The sequence below is a fragment of the Rutidosis leptorrhynchoides genome, chromosome 6, assembly GCF_046630445.1.
Source record: "Rutidosis leptorrhynchoides isolate AG116_Rl617_1_P2 chromosome 6, CSIRO_AGI_Rlap_v1, whole genome shotgun sequence".
Lineage (NCBI taxonomy): Eukaryota > Viridiplantae > Streptophyta > Magnoliopsida > Asterales > Asteraceae > Rutidosis > Rutidosis leptorrhynchoides.
This window is the reverse complement of record NC_092338.1, coordinates 190,885,400-190,905,909: the sequence shown is the minus strand read 5'-3', so window position 1 is coordinate 190,905,909 and position 20,510 is coordinate 190,885,400. Positions and strand designations below refer to the sequence as shown.

The window sequence follows — 20,510 nt, the reverse complement described above, 5'->3', positions numbered from 1 at the left end:
AGAAAATATAAAACCCGACAACAACACAGAAAATTACTAACCGTAGATTTTAATACGAATAGCAATATAAAGACACGGTATAATTAAGAATAGTATCACCCAAGGTAATAGTAGAAGTAACTAGATTTTTCTGGCGGAAGAGAAGGATGACAGAATTGATAATTAGAAAAATATCAATGATTAGAACGGGATTAAGCATTTTCGCAATCTTTTAGATGTATGAACTAAGAAAGAAAGTATAGGAATGGTGAGAATAAGGGAACGGAAGAACTTAATTTATAATGGAAATATCTGACAGAGCAATCGAGGCAGATAACCGCATTTAATTAAAAAGATCTTAATTTCCTTACTCGCCGAAGAATCAAATCTTTTAGATTTTGACGATTTTCTTTAAATCCCTTAAATTCCGGAATTCAACCAAGACAACGTCAAAAGTTAGGACGAAAATTTATTTCTCAGTTCATTCCTTTTGAGACAGCTTCACTCGTACGCTTCAAGTAATCGAATCGTTTTATCTATATTACTCAATAGTGATAAAATTCTATATACCAACTCATATTCGTCATAAAAACATTTTTATGATTAGCCATTACGACCACGATCAAATTTCGGGACGAAATTTCTTTAACGGGTAGGTACTGTGACGACCCGGGAATTTTTGACCAAATTCAAACTTAATTTTTTATATGATTTCGACAAGTTAAGCAAAGTCTGTAAACTTGAAATCCCAAAAACTTTGAACTGTGTTTAATATATTCATTTGACCTTCGACTGCTTTCGACGATTCACGAACAATAGTTTATGATTAGATGTATATATATATATAATAATGACTTGCAACATTATTAAAAGTTATACTCCAATTTGATTTGTTTATAATTAATACATTAACTACTTTATTTTTACAACATGATTTTATATATACATATATATAAATTGTATGCATAATTAGTATTATATATTGTTACATATATAAAATGTATAGAGATTAAATATTATATTATAAGAAATATTAGTTATTATTATTTTGCAAATTATCATTTTTATTATCATTATTGTTGTTAGTATTTTTATTATTATTAATGGTACTATCAATATTATTATTATTAAAATATTTATTAATTAATTATTATTATATTCTAAATCAGTTAAATGTCATTGAAATTATGAAAGTGTTTGCCTCATATATTAATGGGCGTACTAGAATTTATTATTATTACTATGTAATTACTGTGTTTGTATGTATATCTATGTATTGTGCCAATCAACTAATCAACTAAATCCATATATATCGCTACCTAAACTCGTTTTCTTACCTACCATTTATCTGATATTGACAAGTTCAAATTAACAAATGAGCTGTAAAGGTAAGTGTAAATGTCAGAAAAGTAGGAATTCTGTTTCATTTCTTTATCTATCTCATTCTCTATACATATACATATATATGAAGACATGCATAGGTTATGAAGATGATCATCCTCCTTATTCTTGATCATCAACTACCATTGTTACCAACCATCTTCGGTTTTACAAACATCACAACACCTATCACCACCGGAGTATCACCGGCCACCTTCACTTCAACTCACAGCCACCTCTCCATCATCTTACAACAACCTTACATCACCATATGGATGGATCATAAAAATCATTCACTACTTCTTTTTCGTGACCACTACTAGCACCACCGGGTAAACACCATCTATCTATTCTATATACATATACACATATATACATAACAAGCTAGATCACAATTACTTTCGTTTAAACAAAATCAATGAAACCTTTGATAGATGCAACCATCATCCTCACCATCAAAGAACCCAAAACTCGGTTACAAGTTACTAACCATCTAACCCATAAACCTGCTTGTGTTTATTCGAAACCCAACCCATTTACTATACCACCGTACCATCTTCCTCGCTACTTCTGTTGAACCCGTCTGTTGAAGGATCTAAAACCCAATAAACCCACTTTGTGATTTCATCCAAGAATCAACAACACAAACCTCATATTCGATCATCACCTTCACTAAGATCTTCACCACTTCAAGCCCTTAAACATGATAATGAAACCACTGTAAATGTTTGTGTTTTACTGCTACAAACTGCAGTCCCATTTGTTTCTGCTTAAACCGATAACAGTTGGCCACTAGGGTACGTGTTCTGCTGCTGCTCGAGCTCACCTTACTGTAACTACTAACCTTGCTATTTATGCCAGTAATACACTCATTTTTCTGTTACATCCAATTACAACCACTAAACAACATGTGTTATATTATCAGTTTTATCAAAACATAAACAAAATTTCATTTACACAAAAGATCACACACTTTACATACACATAATCAGATTCGAACATTAAGAGTTCATATTTACCCACATATCTATATCTATAATCTATCATTATAGATACATAACCACTTGTATCTATACACAACTGATGGCTACCCCATTCAATTTACAAACCTATACAACTTCATTATTCTAACCAGCAAAACCACCACCCTTACCTACGAAGATGCATCACCTGTCATGAGCTTATTCGAAATTACTTGCTGCCCAAAAACACCACGCTCAAACCGTCATCCTTATTATTTGCTGTACACCAATTGCTTTCAATATCAGTCATGAATAACCTGAACAGACATCAAACGGTCACTGTCAAATAATTTCATCAAAGTTTTTCCGATTACCATCATTACACCCACCAAGAAAATCCTAAATTATTGCTTTTAATCGAATCAATAAGTATACAAAAAATAAAGAGGATTTAAGAAATTAAGAAAATATTACTGAATCGATTACTTACTTGATTCAATTGAGGAACCGATTTTTATGATTAGATCGATGATGATAATTAAGATTGATCAGAACGATTTGAGCGATGATGATGCTGAATTGACGACCTAATAAACATTGGTGATTTTTTTTTTTTTTTTGCTTGGTCGATTGATTGATGATTTAATGAACCCTTGAATTCACGAATTTTACTTCTCCTGCGTGTGCTATCTTCGATTTGTTTTAGCCGACCTGTTTCTCTTTTAATTGGAATCGATGAAGATTGTGAAACCATAACATATTGTACATCGGAGGTTGTTTGATCGGTTGATGAATCTAAGAACCCTAAAACCGTGAAATGTATCCTGCACCTTACCTCTGTTAACCTCAATCTATTTTGGGAACCCACCAACAACATATCTGGTTCCTTTATGAGGTATATAATCGGTATTATTAGTTTTATTATTATTAAAATTATTATTATTATTATTATTATTATTATTAATGACATAGATATTATTATTAATATTATCATTATTGTTATTAATATGATTATTAGTATTGTTACATTTAAACTTATTATCATTATTATTATTATTATTATTATTATTATTATTATTATTATTATTATTATTATTATTATTATTATTATTATTATTATTATTATTATTATTATTATTAAAAACTATCATTTTTATTAAAATTATTATTATATTTTTTTTTATTATTCATTACTAGCAAGATTATCGTTGCTATCAAAATTATTATTATTATCATTTTCATTATTATTATTATTATTTTGACATTAATATTATTAATTTTAAATATTATAATAATTATTATTATTATTATTATTATTATTATTATTATTATTATTATTATTATTATTATTATTATTATTATTAATACTAGTATCAATATTATTATCATAACAACTATTATTAATATTATTGTAAAATAAAACAACTTTTTACTTATTATTATTATCAATATTATTTTATCAAATAACTATTAGTAATATATGAAAATTGTTCGATTACAATAATGTGTGTTAACATAAATATAAATGATATAGGTTCGTGAATCCGAGGTCAACCCTACATTTGTTAAATGACGTCATATGTATTTTTACTACAAAATACAGTATGGTGAGTTTCATTTGCTCCCTTTTACTCTTTACATTTATGGGGTTGAGAATACATGCAAATGCTTTATTAACTGTTTTACAATATTTATATGCGTGAGTTTCATTTGCTCCCTTTTTACTCATTACATTTTTGGGCTGAGAATACATGCAAACGTTTTATTAACTGTTTTACAATATTTATATGCGTGAGTTTTCATTTGCCCTTTTTACTCTTTACGTTTTTGGGCTGAGAATACATGCAAATGCTTTATTAACTGTTTTACAATATTTACATGCGTGAGTTTCATTTGCTCCCTTTTACTCTTTACATTTTTGGGCTGAGAATACATGCAAATGCTTTATTAACTGTTTTACAATATTTATATGCGTGAGTTTCATTTGCTCCCCTTTTACTCTTTACATTTTTGGGGCTGAGAATACATGCAAATGTTTTATTAACTGTTTTACAATAATTATATGCGTGAGTTTCATTTGCCTTTTTACCCTTTTATATTTTTGGGCTGAGAATACATGCAAAATTTTTATAACTGTTTTACGAAATAGACACAAGTAATCGAAACTACATTCTATGGTTGAATTATTAAATCGAATATGCCCCTTTATAGTCTGGTAATCTAAGAATTAGGGAACAGACACCCTAATTGACGCGAATCCTAAAGATAGATCTATCGGGCCCAACAAGCCCCATCCAAAGTAACGGATGCTTTAGTATTTCGAAATTTATATCATGTCCGAAGGAGGATCTCAGAATGATGGGGATATTCTTTATATGCATATTGTTAAGGTCGGTTACCAGGTGTTCAATCCATATGAATGATATTTTGTCTCTATACATGGGACGTATGTTTATGAGAAATGGAAATATGAAATCTTGTGGTCTATTAAAATTATGAAATGATTATTTATGTTAAACTAATGAACTCACCAACCTTTTGGTTGACACTTGAAAGCATGTTTATTCTCAGGTACGAAAGAAATCTTCCGCTGTGCATCTGCTCATTTTAGAAACATTACTTGGAGTCATTCATGGTATATTTCAAAAGATGTTGCATTCAAGTCGTCGAGTTCATCAAGATCATATTTAAGTCAATTATAGTTATATATATATATATATATTATGAAAAGGTATGCATGCCGTCAACTTTCGGTGTATTGAAAGATTGTCTTTTCAAAAACGAATGCAATGTTTGTAAAATGTATCATATAGAGGTCAAGTACCTCGCGATGTAATCAACTGTTGTGAATCGTTTATAATCGATATGGACTTCGTCCGGATGGATTAGGACGGGTCCTTTCACACACCGATCCGTTGAATTTCAGATAGATCTTGTACCAGGAGCTGCACCAATAGCTCGTGCTCCATACAGACTTGCACCCAATGAAATGAAGGAACTCCAGAGCCAATTACAAGAACTTTTAGAGCATGGTTTCATTCGACCAAGCACATCACCGTGGGGAGCTCCTGTTTTGTTTGTCAAGAAGAAGGATGGTACATTTAGGTTGTGTATTGACTACCGAGATTTGAACAAACTTACCATCAAAAATCGCTACCCACTACCGAGAATCGACGATTTATTTGATCAACTACAAGGCTCGTCAGTTTATTCGAAGATTGATTTACGTTCTGGGTATCATCAAATGTGGGTGAAGGATGATGATATTCCAAAGACTGCTTTTAGGACGCGTTACGGTCATTACGAGTTTACGGTTATACCGTTTGGGTTGACTAACTCACCAGCTGTGTTCATGGACCTCATGAACCGAGTGTGTGGACCATACCTTGACAAGTTTGTCATTGTTTTCATTGATGACTTACTTATTAACTCAAAGAATGACCAAGAGCACGAAGAACATTTGAGGAAAGTGCTAGAGTTGCTGAGGAAAGAAAAACTGTAGCTAAGTTTTCAAAGTGTGCATTTTGATTGGAAGAAGTTCAATTCCTCGGACACATAATGAACAAAGAAGGTATTCAGGTGGATCCAGCAAAGATTGAAACCGTTGAAAAGTGGGAAACCCCGAAAACTCCGAAGCATATACGCCAATTTTTATGACTGGCTGGTTACTACAGAAGGTTCATCCAAGATTTTTCCAAAATAGCAAAACCCTTGACTGCATTAACGCATAAAGGAAAGAGATTTGAATGGAAGGATGAGCAGGAGAAAGCGTTTCAATTGTTGAAGAAAAAGTTAACTACGGCACCTATATTGTCATTGCCTGAAGGGAATGATGATTTTGTGATATATTGTGACGCCTCAAAGCAAGGCCTCGGCTGTGTATTAATGCAACGAATGAAAGTAATTGCTTATGCGTCCAGACAATTGAAGATTCACGAGCAAAATTATACGACTCACGATTTGGAATTGGGCGCTGTTGTTTTTGCATTAAAGACTTAGAGGCACTACTTATATGGGGTCAAAAGTATTATATATACCGACCACAAAAGTCTTCAACATATATTTAATCAGAAACAACTGAACATGAGACAGCGTAGGTGGATTGAACTGTTGAATGATTACGATTTTGAGATTCGTTACCACCCGGGGAAGGCAAATGTGGTAGCCGACGCCTTGAGCAGAAAGGATAGAGAATGTATACGAGTAAAATCTATGAATATAATTATTCATACTAACCTTACTACTCAAATAAAGGAGGCGCAACAGAGAGTTTTAAAAGAGGAAAATTTGAAGAATGAAATACCCAAAGGGTCGGAGAAGCATCTTAATATTTGGGAAGACGGAACCCGGTATAGGGCTGAAAGAATTTAGGTACCAAAATTTGGAGATGTGAGAGAAATGGTACTTAAGGAAGCACATAAAACCAGATACTCGATACATCCCAGAGCGGGAAAGATGTACAAAGATCTCAAGAAGCACTTTTGGTGGCCGGGTATGAAAGCCGATATTGCAAGATATGTAGGAGAATGCTTGACGTGTTCTAAGGTCAAAGCCGAACATCAGAAACCATCAGGTCTACTTCAATAACCTGAAATCCCGGAATGGAAATGGGAAAACATTACCATGGATTTCATTACTAAATTGCCAAGGACTGCAAGTGGTTGTGATACTATTTGGGTAATAGTCGATCGTCTCACCAAATCAGCACACTTTCTGCCAATGAGAGAAGATGATAAAATGGAGAAGTTGGCACGATTATATTTGAAGGAAGTTGTCTCCAGATATGGAATACCAATCTCTATTATCTCTGATAGGGATGGCAGATTTGTTTCAAGGTTTTGGCAGACATTACAGCAAGCATTGGGAACTCGTCTAGACATGAGTACTGTCTATCATCCACAAACTGATGGGCAGAGCGAAAGGATGATACAAACGCTTGAAAACATGCTACGAGCATGTGTTATTGATTTTGAAAACAGTTAGGATCGACACCTACCGTTAGCAGAATTTTCCTACAACAACAGTTACCATTCAAGTATTGAGATGGCGCCGTTTGAAGCACTTTATGGTAGAAAGTGCAGGTCTCCGATTTGTTGGAATGAAGTCGAAGATAGACAAATTATGGGTCCTGAGATAATCCAAGAAACTACCGAGAAAATCATTCAAATTCAACAATGGTTGAAAACCGCCCAAAGTAGACAAAAGAACTACGCGAACATTAAGAGAAAAGATATAGAATATGAAATTGGCGAGATGGTCATGCTTAAGGTATCACCTTGAAAAGGCGTTGTTCGATTTGGTAAACGAGGAAAATTAAATCCAAGGTACATTGGACCATTCAAGATTATTGATCGTGTCGGACCAGTAGCTTACTGACTTGAGTTACCTCAACAACTGGCGGCTGTATATAACACTTTCCATGTCTCGAATTTGAAGAAATATTTTGGTAAAGAAGATCTCACTATTCTGTTAGATGAAATCCAAATCAACGAAAAACTTCAATTCATCGAAGAACCCGTCGAAATAATGGATCATGAGGTTAAAAGACTTAAGCAAAACAAGATACCAATTGTTAAGGTTCAATGGAATGCTCGTAGAGGACCCGAGTTCACCTGGGAGTATGAAGATTAGATGAAGAAGAAATACCCGCACCTATTTCCAGAAGATTCGTCAACACCTTCAATAGCTTAAAATTTCGGGACGAAATTTATTTAACGGGTAGGTACTGTAGTGACCCGAACTTTTCCATGTTTATATATATGTTAAATGAAATTAATATTTACATGATTAAATGTTTCCAACATGTTAAGCAATCAAACTTGTTAAGACTTGAGTAATTGAAATAGGTTTCATATAGACAAGTGACCACCCAAATTGACCGGCGATTCACGAACGTTACAAATTCGTAAAAACTACATGATGTTATATATATAGACATATATATGGTTAACATGAGATTATGATAAGTAAGTATCTCACTAGGTATATTAACAATGAGTGTTATACATAAAAATGAGTTTATTGAATTAAGAAACTCGAAACGATATATATAACGATTATCGTTATAACAACATTTTACTAAATACATATGAATCATATTAAGATATTGATACACTATGTTTAAACATGATAAATGATAAGTAAACATATCATTAAGTGTATTAACAATGAACTACATATGTAAAAACAAGACTACTAACTTAAGGATTTCGAAACGAGACATATATGTAACGATTATCGTTGTAATGACATTTAAATGTATATATATATATCATATTAAGATATATTAATACATCATAATATCATGATAATGTAATAATTTAACATCTAATTGGATATAATAAACAATGGGTTAACAACATTTAACAAGATCGTTAACTTAAAGGTTTCAAAACAACACTTACATGTAACGACTAACGATGACTTAACGACTCAGTTAAAATGTATATACATATAGTGTTTTGATATGTATTCATACACTTTTAAAAGACTTCAAGACACTTATCAAAGTACTTCTACTTAACAAAAATACTTACAATTACATCCTCATTCATTTTTATCAACAATTCTACTCGTATGCACTCATTTTTGTACTCGTACAATACCCAGCTTCTAAATGTATTTACTATTGATATATACACTCCAATGATCAGCTCTTAGCAGCCCTTGTGAGTCACCTAACACATGTGGGAATCATCATTAAACATCTAGCAAGAAATATCTAACAAAACAATAAACTAATGGAGCCTATATTGACTCCATACTTCACGTGAACTAGGCACACCACAAACACATTTTGATTTCAATTTTCATGCATCAAACTACTCTCTCTCAAGTGTTCTTCCATTGTTATAAGTGTTCGTCATCATCTTCATCAAAATCTAGCTCAATCTAGTTCATAAATCCATACATAAACCAAGTTACAAAACAACTACTCAAGAATACACCAACAACACTTCCAAGTTTGCTAGCTTACTTCCAGTCTTGCAAATCCATTTTGAGTGATCATCCAAACTCAAGAAATCTTTCTTATTTACAGTAATATATCTTTCTAATACAAGGTAATACTCATATTCAAACTTTGATTCAATTTCTATAACTATAACAATCTTATTTCGAGTGGAAATCTTACTTGAACTTGTTTTCGTGTCATGATTCTACTTCAAGAACTTTCAAGCCATCCAAGGATCCTTTGAAGCTAGATCTATTTTTCTCATTTCCAGTAGGTTTATCTACAAAACTTGAGGTAGTAATGATGTTCATAACATCATTTGAATCATATATATAAAACTATCTTATTCGAAGATTTAAACTTGTAATCACTAGAACATAGTTTAGTTAATTCTAAACTTGTTCGCAAACAAAAGTTAATCCTTCTAACTTGACTTTTAAAATCAACTAAACACATGTTCTATATCTATATGATATGCTAACTTAATGATTTAAAACCTGGAAACACGAAAAACACCGTAAAATCGGACATACACCGTTGTAGTAACACCACGGGCTGTTTTAGGTTAGTTAATTAAAAACTATGATAAACTTTGATTTAAAAGTTGTTCTTCTGGGAAAATAATTTTTCTTATGAACATGAAACTGTATCCAAAAATCATGGTTAAACTCAAAGTGGAAGTATGTTTTTCAAAATGGTCTTCAAGACGTCGTTCTTTCGACTGAAATGACTACCTCTTACAATATTGACTTGTAACCTTATTTCCGACTATAAACTTATATTTTTTCTGTTTAGTTTCATAAATTTCAGTTCATTATGAAACCATAGCAACTTGAATCACTCAAAACGGATTTAAAACGAAGAAATTATGGGTAAAACAAGATTGGATAATTTTGCTTATTGTAGCTACGTGAAATTTGTAACAAATCTATACAAATCATAACTTAACTAACTTATATTGTATTATACATGTATTCTAACATATATTATGTAATCTTTGGATACCATAGACACGAATACAATGTTTTGACATATCATATCGACCCATCTATATATATATTTCGGAACAACCATAGACACTCTATATGCAGTAATGTTTGAGTTAACTATACAGGGTTGAGGTTGATTCCAAAATATATATATATACTTTGAGTTGTGATCGAGTCTGAGACTTGTAGACACTGGGTCGTGGATTGATTCGAGATAATAAATATTGCTTTATTTCTGTACATCTAACTGTGGACAACTAGTTGTAGGTTACTAACGAGGACTGCTAACTTAACAAACTCAAATCATTAAAACGTAATAAAAATGTTGTAAATATATTTTGAACATACTTTGATATATATGTACATATTTGTTATAGGTTCATGAATCGACCAGTGGCCAAGTCTTACTTCCCGACGAAGTAATAATCTGTGAAAGTGACTTATAGTCCCACTTTTAAAAATTTAATATTTTTGGGATGAGAATACATGCAGTTTTAAATGTTTTACGAAATAGACAAAAGTAATCAAAACTACATTATGTGGGTGAATGATCGAAGCCGAATATGCCCCTTTTTGCTTGGTAGCCTAAGAATTAGGGAACTGGCCCCTAATTGACGCGAATCCTAAAGATAGATCTATTGGTCCTAACAAACCCCATCCAAAGTACCGGATGCTTTAGTACTTCGAATTCGTTTTTATCATGTCCAAAGGATGTCCCGAAATGATGGGGATATTCTTATATGCATCTTGTTAATGTCGGTTACCAGGTGTTCACCATATGAATGATTTTTATCTATATGTATGGGATGTGTATTGAAATATGAAATCTTGTGGTCTACTATTACGATTTGATATATAGATATATATATATATATATATATATATATATATATATATATATATATATATATATATATATATATATAGGTTAAACCTATAACTCACGAACATTTTTGTTGACGTTTAAAGCATGTTTATTCTCAGGTGATTATTAAGAGCTTCCGCTGTTGCATGCTAAAATATGGACAAGATTTGGTGTCAGCATGCTTGTATAATATTGTTTAAAACTGCATTCGAGATTTACTTTGTTGTAACATTTCAATATTGTAAACCAATATGTATTGGTCGTGTGTAAGTGTGATATTTTTAGATTATCATTTCTTGATAATCTGGGTGGTGTCCTTTTAACCTTGTCGATAAAATAAAGGTTATGGTTTGTTTTAAAAACGAATGCAGTCTTTGAAAAACGTCTCATATAGAGGTCAAAACCTCGTAAAGAAATCAATTAATATGAAACGTTTATAATCGATATGAACAGGACATTTCAGCGAATCCAGTCCTAATACCTAAGGCAGATGGATTGTGGCGTTTATGCGTCGACTTTAAGGATATCAACAAAGCGTGCCCAAACGATAATTACTCGTTACCTGAAACAGATTGGAAGGTCGAAATTAGGGTTGATGACTTGATTTTGAGATAGATAAGTACATAAGTACTTGGTGTTGATTAATTGTGTTAAATTGGTGTATTAGGACCAATTAGTGATTATAGGTGTTTTTGACTTGTGTCAAATTGGGTCAAGTATCTTTTGGGTCAAATGTGGTGTTGTCACTAGTTTTGGTTAAATTGTTTCTTAAGCACCCGTGTTTAGTGTTAATGGGTGTCTTTTGAAGTTAATCACATGTGAGAAGTGATTTTTGGGTGAAACTAATGTTTAACACTTAATTTGGGGAATAAGTACTTTATTTAATTGGTTAATCGGTGTTTGGGAACATAATCACTAGTAATAGTGATTGTGGGTCAAGTTGTCGTGTTTTAGTTGGTTAAGTACAATTAAGGTTAGAATTGTACTATTTGGAATGGGTCTAAATTAGCACCTGTAGTCATGATTTAGTTATGTTCATTTAAGTGACTAAATGGCGGGTTTTTGGCGAGCAATGTGTAATCCCTCGGTTATGGGATTGTTTGTCGAATTCTTTATAGATAATGAGTTTTATGTGTTTGTATGCCTATGTGTATAAAGGTGATTACTTGCTCGGATGGAGCTCGGATGCGATGATGGTGGTTGTACATACAAGGCTTGTGCATGCATACCAAGGTGAGTGGAATTATTCTATATATGTGTATAATTTATTTGCTTGTGTGTGTGGGGGTGGTTAATGTATCCGTGCGTAAGGTTACACTATAGTGTTATCCGTGCGTGAGGATTTCACTACCATTTGTACGACGATGGCCACATTTGTGTCTTGGTGTTGGTAGTTTTACTACTCCGTTGACAACATCATGACATGTGCGATGGGTGGGTTGTGGTCGTTGACTCGGTCCATTAACTTCACCTTGGGAGTAGCGTTATATTTGTGCGGTATAACGTTGTCGAGAAATGCGAGTACCGGTGAGAAATGCGAGTACCATTCTCGTGTTGTGTGAATATTGATCCATATTGCTATGTGTTGATATTGTTATTCATATCATTGTTATTGTGATTACATGCTAGTGTGACGCTTGTGTGCTTGATATGCGGTTTGTGATATGGTGCAAGTAGGTAAGTTGTATGCATATATGTATAATTATTGCATTCACTAAGCTTTTGCTTACCCCTCGCGTTGTTTACCTTTTTATAGGTACGGTTGACATGGAGATATCTAGTTGCTAGACTAGATATTTAGGTGTTGCTTGAGCTTGGCAGAATGGCTCGTAGCCTTTGGATTTGGGTGGGGGATTGGCAAAATCTCAAGATCATGCTCGTGATATTGGGTTGGATTATTGAGTCAAAACCCGACGCCTTGTGGACTGGGTCGGAATTGCCACTTTATTGTAACGGTTCGTTATGTCCCAATGGTTGGATGGTTACAAGTTGTCGTTTAAAATCGTTGTAAACAAGATGTATTTGTTTATGACAAGTTTTAAGTGTCAAACAATGTGATAAACTGATTTTGGTAAAACTTGATTTGGTGTAAAACTTAAAAATATGCCTGACTTGCTTTTAGTTATACGGCGCGCCGCGCAAAGTCTACGCGCGCCGCGCAAATGGCTTGGAGTTGATTGTCAGATTTGGGCTAAGCTTCGGCTTTGAAAACACGTTATGGGGCGCGCTGTGCAGGGATTTTGCACGCCGCGCAGATCCACTGTTTACAAAAAAAAAAAGTGTCATTTTGACAAGTTAAACAAACAAATCAATTAATTGTGATTTGAGAGATTTAAAACGTGGAAATGAAAAAAGCAGTTCACCCCTTACGACAAAAATATGTGATTTTCAGATTATTGCGTTTCACTTGATAATTTAATAAATAATCAAATTTACAAATACTTAAAAGACTATTTTGAGAAGTTGTGTTGTGGTCCGGCGGTTGGTGGCCTGCCTCCTTTAGGGAAGGTCAGGAGTTCGACCTCCGTTGGCTACATATTAAAAACACAATTTCATCACTGCCATGAAGTATTCACCCATGACACATTTCCCATATCTTTTGGGGGGTAAAGGGGAGGGGGTTTTACTTGGTCGTGTCCTTGGATCGGCTTCAAGGTTTCCTCCCGGGCAGCAATGAGGACGGGTTATTATCGCTGTATCAGCATAGTGGAAACGGGAGATGATCGCAACGGGTGGTTTAGTCCCCTCAAGTAATCCCATTCGCTGTAAAAAAAAAGACTATTTAATTATTATTATTATATTGTCCTATACTATAATCCAAACATCATCAATTTATAACAAGTTTGTTTTGATACTGCTAATTATTTGATTCTAACTTTTTTAAACGTATAATCAAGTTTCAACACACAAACCTTCACCAATACAAAAATCATATTCTCTCTGTTCCATATTTCTTGTCCACTATTTTATTTTGGGATATTTTAAATTAATATTTAGAAAAAAATAATGTGCTAAAAATCTTTTATACTCCTACTTTATATACAAAAATATATATAAAATGTAAAGGGTAAAATTAAAATTTTAATAAAAAAGTACATTTAATTTTTTGAAACTGTGTGTTTTTTTATGAGCTACTGAGTATCTATTAGACCGGTTCAAATAGCAATAACAGACCAGACCGGTTTGAGGTTCACTACGAGAATTGGAATCGTGAAAAGAAGTGAAGAACAAGGTGTAAGCAATTCAGCCATGGCCGCTTCCGATCCCGAGAAACTCATCGCTAAAGCCGATAAACTGTCGGTTCTAAAAATCATCTATTTATAATAATTTATAATTTACTTATATTTATTATTGTCGATAATCAGTGTCTAATTTCATCATCATTTTATTTTGCTGTGAATTTTGCTACGATTTAAGTAGTTTATTAAATTAACATATAGTTTCCAGTAATTAGGTTTTTTGCGGTTAATTAATAATTGTTCGATTCCATATGAATGAGCACAGTGATATTAAATTGGTATCAGTAGATGTGATCAGGTTAACGAAATTTTGTTGTTTAACTATGCTATTATTCAAGTAGAATTTAATTAATTAACATTCAATTAGGGTTTTTTATTGTCTATGGAGTGGTTTTTGTTGATTTTTGGGGTTTAAATGAACGAACACAGTTACCTTATACGATACATTAGAAAATCAGAGGAACCCTAAACGCGATGCATAATTAGAAATCTCCGAATGCAACCGTGAATAAGGGTAAAACCGACCCTCTAGCGGCCCCACCCCGACCGGTCCCACGGCCAACATGTGAGAGGAAAATCGCGTAACCCATGCTTAAAGGGACATGGGGCAGGGATTGAACCCATGACCACCACTTTATGCAATGCAACCGTGAATAGTAAATCAAACATCGAGTTTTTTTAATTTAATTTGAACAAAACCTAAACGCGAGCTCAAGTGATGCCAGTTTGAGTTTGGGAAATTCATTGGCGGTTACGTAGTGTCATTTATTTAAGCAATGCTTATATAGTCAAACATTGCAGTACAAAAAGAGATCTAAATTTCGTTTGGAACCAACCTTTTACAGGAATTTCGGTCTTGACTTTTTTAATCATGTTGATAAGGTGATAAGGTCCGTCATATGGCGCGATACACATACGATGCTACTGCTTCCCTTTTTTCATCATGGATTGAAAAAATAAATTGGATTATTAAATATAAGTAAGATTTATCATGTTAGGATTTTGTAGATCGTACTGAGATATTTACACCATGGGGTTTTTTAATTTAATTCAAGAGCAATATCAACATGGGGGATTTTCTGATTGTACTGTAGACTTTATTTGTATTTTTCTTATTAATCTTACATAAGTAAATGTATTTTGTACTTATAATCAAGATCTTTTATATTTAGTTGTTTAGTTTGATATATAATATCTCACATTGTAACAGTACAAAACTTACTTTAACACGGTGGAGTGCCGACTGGAGGAATGCAACTCAATATTATGAGCAGGCAGGTAAATAGCTTAATTTCATTCTTATTAATTAATAGCGCAGATCATTCATGTTACATATTAAATGGCAAATACATGCTTAAGAGGATATTGTGTCTAACTAACATGATGTATATTATTCATGGCAGCTACTGCTTTTAGGTTCGCCAAAAAACATGAGAAAGCAAAAGTAGCCTTTGAGAAAGCTTCAAAAGGACAAGAAATGCTCTCTTCATATCCTTTCATGCTAAATTAAGATTGTTGTTCTGTTAGAGAATCTATATTGTTTACAATTGTTTAGACTTAACAAAAGGTTAAACCATGGGATGCTGCTAAGCATATGGAGTCAGCTGCTGCTCTAGCAGCAGAATTAAGCATATGGGGTGAAGTTGCTGATTTCTATAGAAGGGCTTCTGAGCTATACAACGAGTGTGGGAGGTCACAACCTGCATCTGATGCACTTGCAAAAGGTGGTCGGTAGGCATCTATCTCTGATTCCCTGCTAACTGCATATAGAACATTTCAAATTACGCTTTGTATGCATGATGAAATTTCTTTCACCAAAGTTATACTATAGAGCTCTTTGATACAGTACACCATTGTCAGTCTTATACATGATCTGCATGTTCATTATGATATGATTCAACCTGAGCTATTTATAATGGATTTTGTTATTATTTCTATATGAGAACATGAACTGGTTGGGTCTCTGTATTGGGTGCTTTGGGTGCATTAATCGTGTTTCCCTTGCAGCTTCAACCACATCAATGGATCTTTTAATATATGAAACCACATATTTTAATATATGAAACTACAGTATACATTAAAGTAAAAAAAGATAGGTTTCTTGATTGTAAGAGAAAAAGACAGGTGAGATGAAGGAACAAAATCTATGTTCGAGTTGGTTTAGAGTCCCGTTTGCATGCTCACGGTTAAATAAACACTCCTGTATCCTCAACCAGCGAATTATTATAATCAAGGCATCCACGTATCATGTTATCATATCTATGCACTCATATCCCAAGATAAATTGCAATATCACATGATGCGATCTTTCAAAACTGCACTGATTGTTCTTTGTAATGCCTGTCGTCGTATGATTTTGTTCTTAAAGTTTAGGTGACTTCAGATCTGGAATTCAATGTTAAGTCCTCTATAACAATACTTCTCTAGGTTGCACAACCTGCCACTCTTAGAGCTCAAATACTTATACGAATATATATAATTTTTGTACAGTGCTCTTGAAGATGCTAAGCCTGATGATGCCATTGCAATGTATACGGATGCTATTATGCTACTCGAGGACGATGGAAAGGAAAATATGGTGCCTGATATATATCGCGCCGTCACTAATGTCTGCATTAAGCTTGAGAAGTAAGGATTTCTTTTTCTTGAGACTTGCATTATTTATTTATTGTCATATTAAAAGCTTACATTTGATACTTTAGAAACAAACTATAAACTCACATAGCTGAGACAATTTACAATTGTTAACGGTTATTTAAGTTCTATGATTGTTTGTTGTAGTTGTTTGATACTAGGACCTGAATGTATCCTATAATTATGATTTGGGAAATTACCCAAATTAAGTGTATAGTTTAAATTAATTTGTTAACTCCCCTGTGTTCTCTACTTTAGCCCGCATACTGCAATCTCATGTTGCATGTTTATAAACCCAATGTTTTATCTATCAACTCAACAATTATGTTGCTTTACTTCAAGGTATACGGATGCTGCAAGTTTTCTTTTGAGATGGGCTGTAGCATCTTATAAATGCAATGCTCTTCATAGCCAGTGCAAGGTGCGTAGTTTTACTTTTTATTCATATCTTTCAGCGCTCTATATTTGTAGTCCTTTCGTGTGTGATGACTAATTCTCTCATTTGGCCCGACACTTTTGTACACTAAACCCCCTTTTCCTCCATGTAATGGCTTGTTCTAATAGTAATTACTAACCATGTTTTATTTGGTTGTAGGCTTATCTTAGTGCGATTATTGTATACCTTTACATGCATGATTTCAAGCAAGCAGATCAGTGCTATAATGATTGTTGTCAGTAAGTTCAGTTTTTTTTTTTTACTCTTTGGTTCTTTAACTAGGTTAAACCATAGTCCTTGTTCCTTGTTATACAATCAAGAAACTTTTTGAAAATTGTCCATTTTTCAAGACGGTGGAATCTGAGGTTCCAGAAGTACAATTATGACTAGTTTTACATATTAATATGAGATGCCTTTATATTCTAAGCAATAAGGGAGATATGTTATAATCCTATACAGTAGGAACTGTTTTGTAGCCATATCGTAATTTTGTCATAGAAAATTTGTAAACTACCATTCTTGTTGCAACAAACAAATATGAGTAGTGAAATATAATTGCACCTTGCATTAAATAATACAAACACTTGTAGAGTAAAACCATACGTATTCTGGTGTTGAGTTTAGTTTGACGAGACCCTTTACAGCAACCTTATTTTAGTTACCAAATGTCTATGTGCTTGTCAAGGTTGCAAATCTCCCTACTTGGTCGAGACTCTTTAGGGAGTACTCGGAAAATCGAGGATTACTCGGATGTTGACCAATTTGACTTTAACTCATTTTGACTTATCTTTGACCGATTTTCCGAGTAATCTTGAGTTTTGGTCGAGTTTGACCGAGTTTGATTGAGTTTGACCAAGTTTGATTACTCGACTCAGAGCTCTCAAATACTCGCCGAGTAATTCCGAGTTCTGCAACCTTGGTGCTTGTAGACCGTTTTTAAACCTTCAATAACACCGTTGTAGATCTTATGCTTAAATGTAAACCCTTGGCTTCTGGAGGCTATAAAATATATGCTATTGTTCCTTTGCAGGATGGATACTTTCCTGAATAGTGATCAGAGTCATTGTGCTAGTAAACTTCTTTCGGCATACAGAGAAGCTGATGTTGAGGAAATCCAACGTGTAGCAAAATCGAGTACTGTATCCAACCTCGACCATATGGTAAACCTTAAACTATCTTATCATTCTTACTTGTAACTACATACGCTTTTTCTATTTTATGTGTTTGCTACCGTTTGGGACTAATATGAAAATGCAGTTAGAGATGTTTCTAAGTACTATGTCTAATCACCATTGCACATCTAACCTGAAAATGCAGATATCAATAATCTTTAAGTTCTTGACGTGATATAACCGGAACAAGGAAACACTAAACTGAATGGGGAAAATGGAGTAGAGGATTAGGATTACACTTAACTCATGAAAGGTTAAACCCATAAGGATTAGGAAGCTTTTAGGGAACCAGTGGAAAGTCAGTCTACTGGAAAATATTATGACAATTTTCTTATACTTGCCACTAATAATCGCACTATTAGTGGACCCCACTGGACAACACCATTTGTATGTTTCTAGCTTCTTGTCTCGGAAATTGTTTTAGTACAATGATTGGTTCTTTGAATATCCTCGCCACTTCCGCTAGTAGAAACTGCTACCTTTACAAACCCACAATACAATTATATTCTTGCATATTTGAGGATGGCGCTATTTATTCATATTCATTCATACATCCATGTATAGCTTTGTACAACTGTTTTAGTATATTGTATTATTATGTCAACTATCTACTTATTTGATTTAATGATGCTGCAGATCATCAGGCTTGCAAGGAAGCTCCCTACGGGAGAGTTGGTTGCAATGGAAATCAATTCTTTGGAGCAGGGAGAGGCTCTCGATGAAGATGACCTCACATAGACGTAAATGCTAACATGTTAACTGAGAGTGCACTGGTTGTACAATTGAAAATTTATATGAAAATGTTACAAGTTATTATATTTGATGGAATTGAATTTGCTGCATAGTATTTGTTGTATTTATATTTGTTGCACATATTATGCATTTGAAACTCTCTGGAATGCTATATATTCTTGTTTGTTTTGGGCTCTTGGCTGCAGTTTTTGAGCCATTTAATTATTACATATTGGCTCCCACTTATTTGCAATCGTTATTATTTGGTAGCTTGTGTTTCTTATTTATTCATTTATCTGCTGCTGCTGTGGGATGATTAGTTTTATTTAGTTTTAGCTGCTATCTAGCTGGTTTGTTTGGGAGGTTGCAAGGCCTTCTCGTAACTCGACTATTCATTGTATTATTATTTTTAAGAATTAATAATATTTATCGGGTAATAACCATATAAAAAAGAGTTAAGTAATAACGAATTACAGTGGGTGGCTAAGCCAAAAGTTTCAGTTACAAAATTTACAACCTCTACAATTTAACAACTAAAAGAAGCGAGTCTAATGTTATCGAATAAATCTCCTAGTCTGATATGGAAATTATCATAAATAGCATGTTTGCGAAGACGCCAAAGCAACCGTACGGATGAAACAAGAATGTCATATAAACAATCTTTTTGCTGCTTCGAGCCACTCTAGCTATAATACCAAGTAAAGGGATCGGCTATATTGCTACAATTAGGACATTGAATTCAAGTCCACGTACTGATACAATTCCAAATACTTATCGCAATGTGACATTAGAAGAACAAGTGGTCACCAGATTCCGCTCCCACACTTCAATGCAAATCAAAGTCCTACATCGATCATGAGACAAAACAAATGTATACATATAAGTTTAAGGGGAACTCCTATTACCAATTGATTTTAGAGAGATGAGAGACTTTTGGGCTTTATATTGAAGGACATGTTTTTGGGCTATGCCCATGACCGTTGACCGTTGACCATTGATGAATATTCTTGTGTGTAATGTTACTACCACAAGGAATCGAACTCCCAACCTCTAACAAAGAGTTATGGGCCAACTTCTAGTCGTTTAACTACTTGAAAACGAAAACTCATCATGATGTGTGCAGCAGCGTATACGAAATAGTTATATTTTTATTGCGAAATACTATTAAAT

At 33.5% G+C, this 20,510-nt stretch overlaps 1 protein-coding gene across 1 annotated transcript; it reads left to right on the top strand.

Moving 5' to 3' along the window:
- The first annotated feature begins 14,268 nt into the window (after positions 1 to 14,268).
- LOC139852593 (gamma-soluble NSF attachment protein) lies at positions 14,269 to 19,564 on the top strand. Its single transcript, XM_071841899.1, has 9 exons — positions 14,269 to 14,423; positions 15,577 to 15,644; positions 15,770 to 15,855; positions 15,940 to 16,097; positions 16,857 to 16,994; positions 17,343 to 17,421; positions 17,596 to 17,675; positions 18,467 to 18,596; positions 19,245 to 19,564. The coding sequence occupies exons 1-9, from the start codon at positions 14,377 to 14,379 to the stop codon at positions 19,344 to 19,346; spliced, it is 888 nt and encodes a 295-aa protein (XP_071698000.1). The 5' UTR covers positions 14,269 to 14,376; the 3' UTR covers positions 19,347 to 19,564.
- Positions 19,565 to 20,510: the final 946 nt, after the last annotated feature.

Bases quoted from the DNA above. Each gene is read 5' to 3' on its own strand.
- LOC139852593 (XM_071841899.1), top strand. From the start codon at position 14,377: ATGGCCGCTTCCGATCCCGAGAAACTCATCGCTAAAGCCGATAAACT. The intron at 14,424-15,576 runs GTCGGTTCTAAA...ACATTGTAACAG, and splicing joins ATCGCTAAAGCCGATAAACT to TACAAAACTTACTTTAACAC. The intron at 17,676-18,466 runs GTAAGTTCAGTT...GTTCCTTTGCAG, and splicing joins TGCTATAATGATTGTTGTCA to GATGGATACTTTCCTGAATA.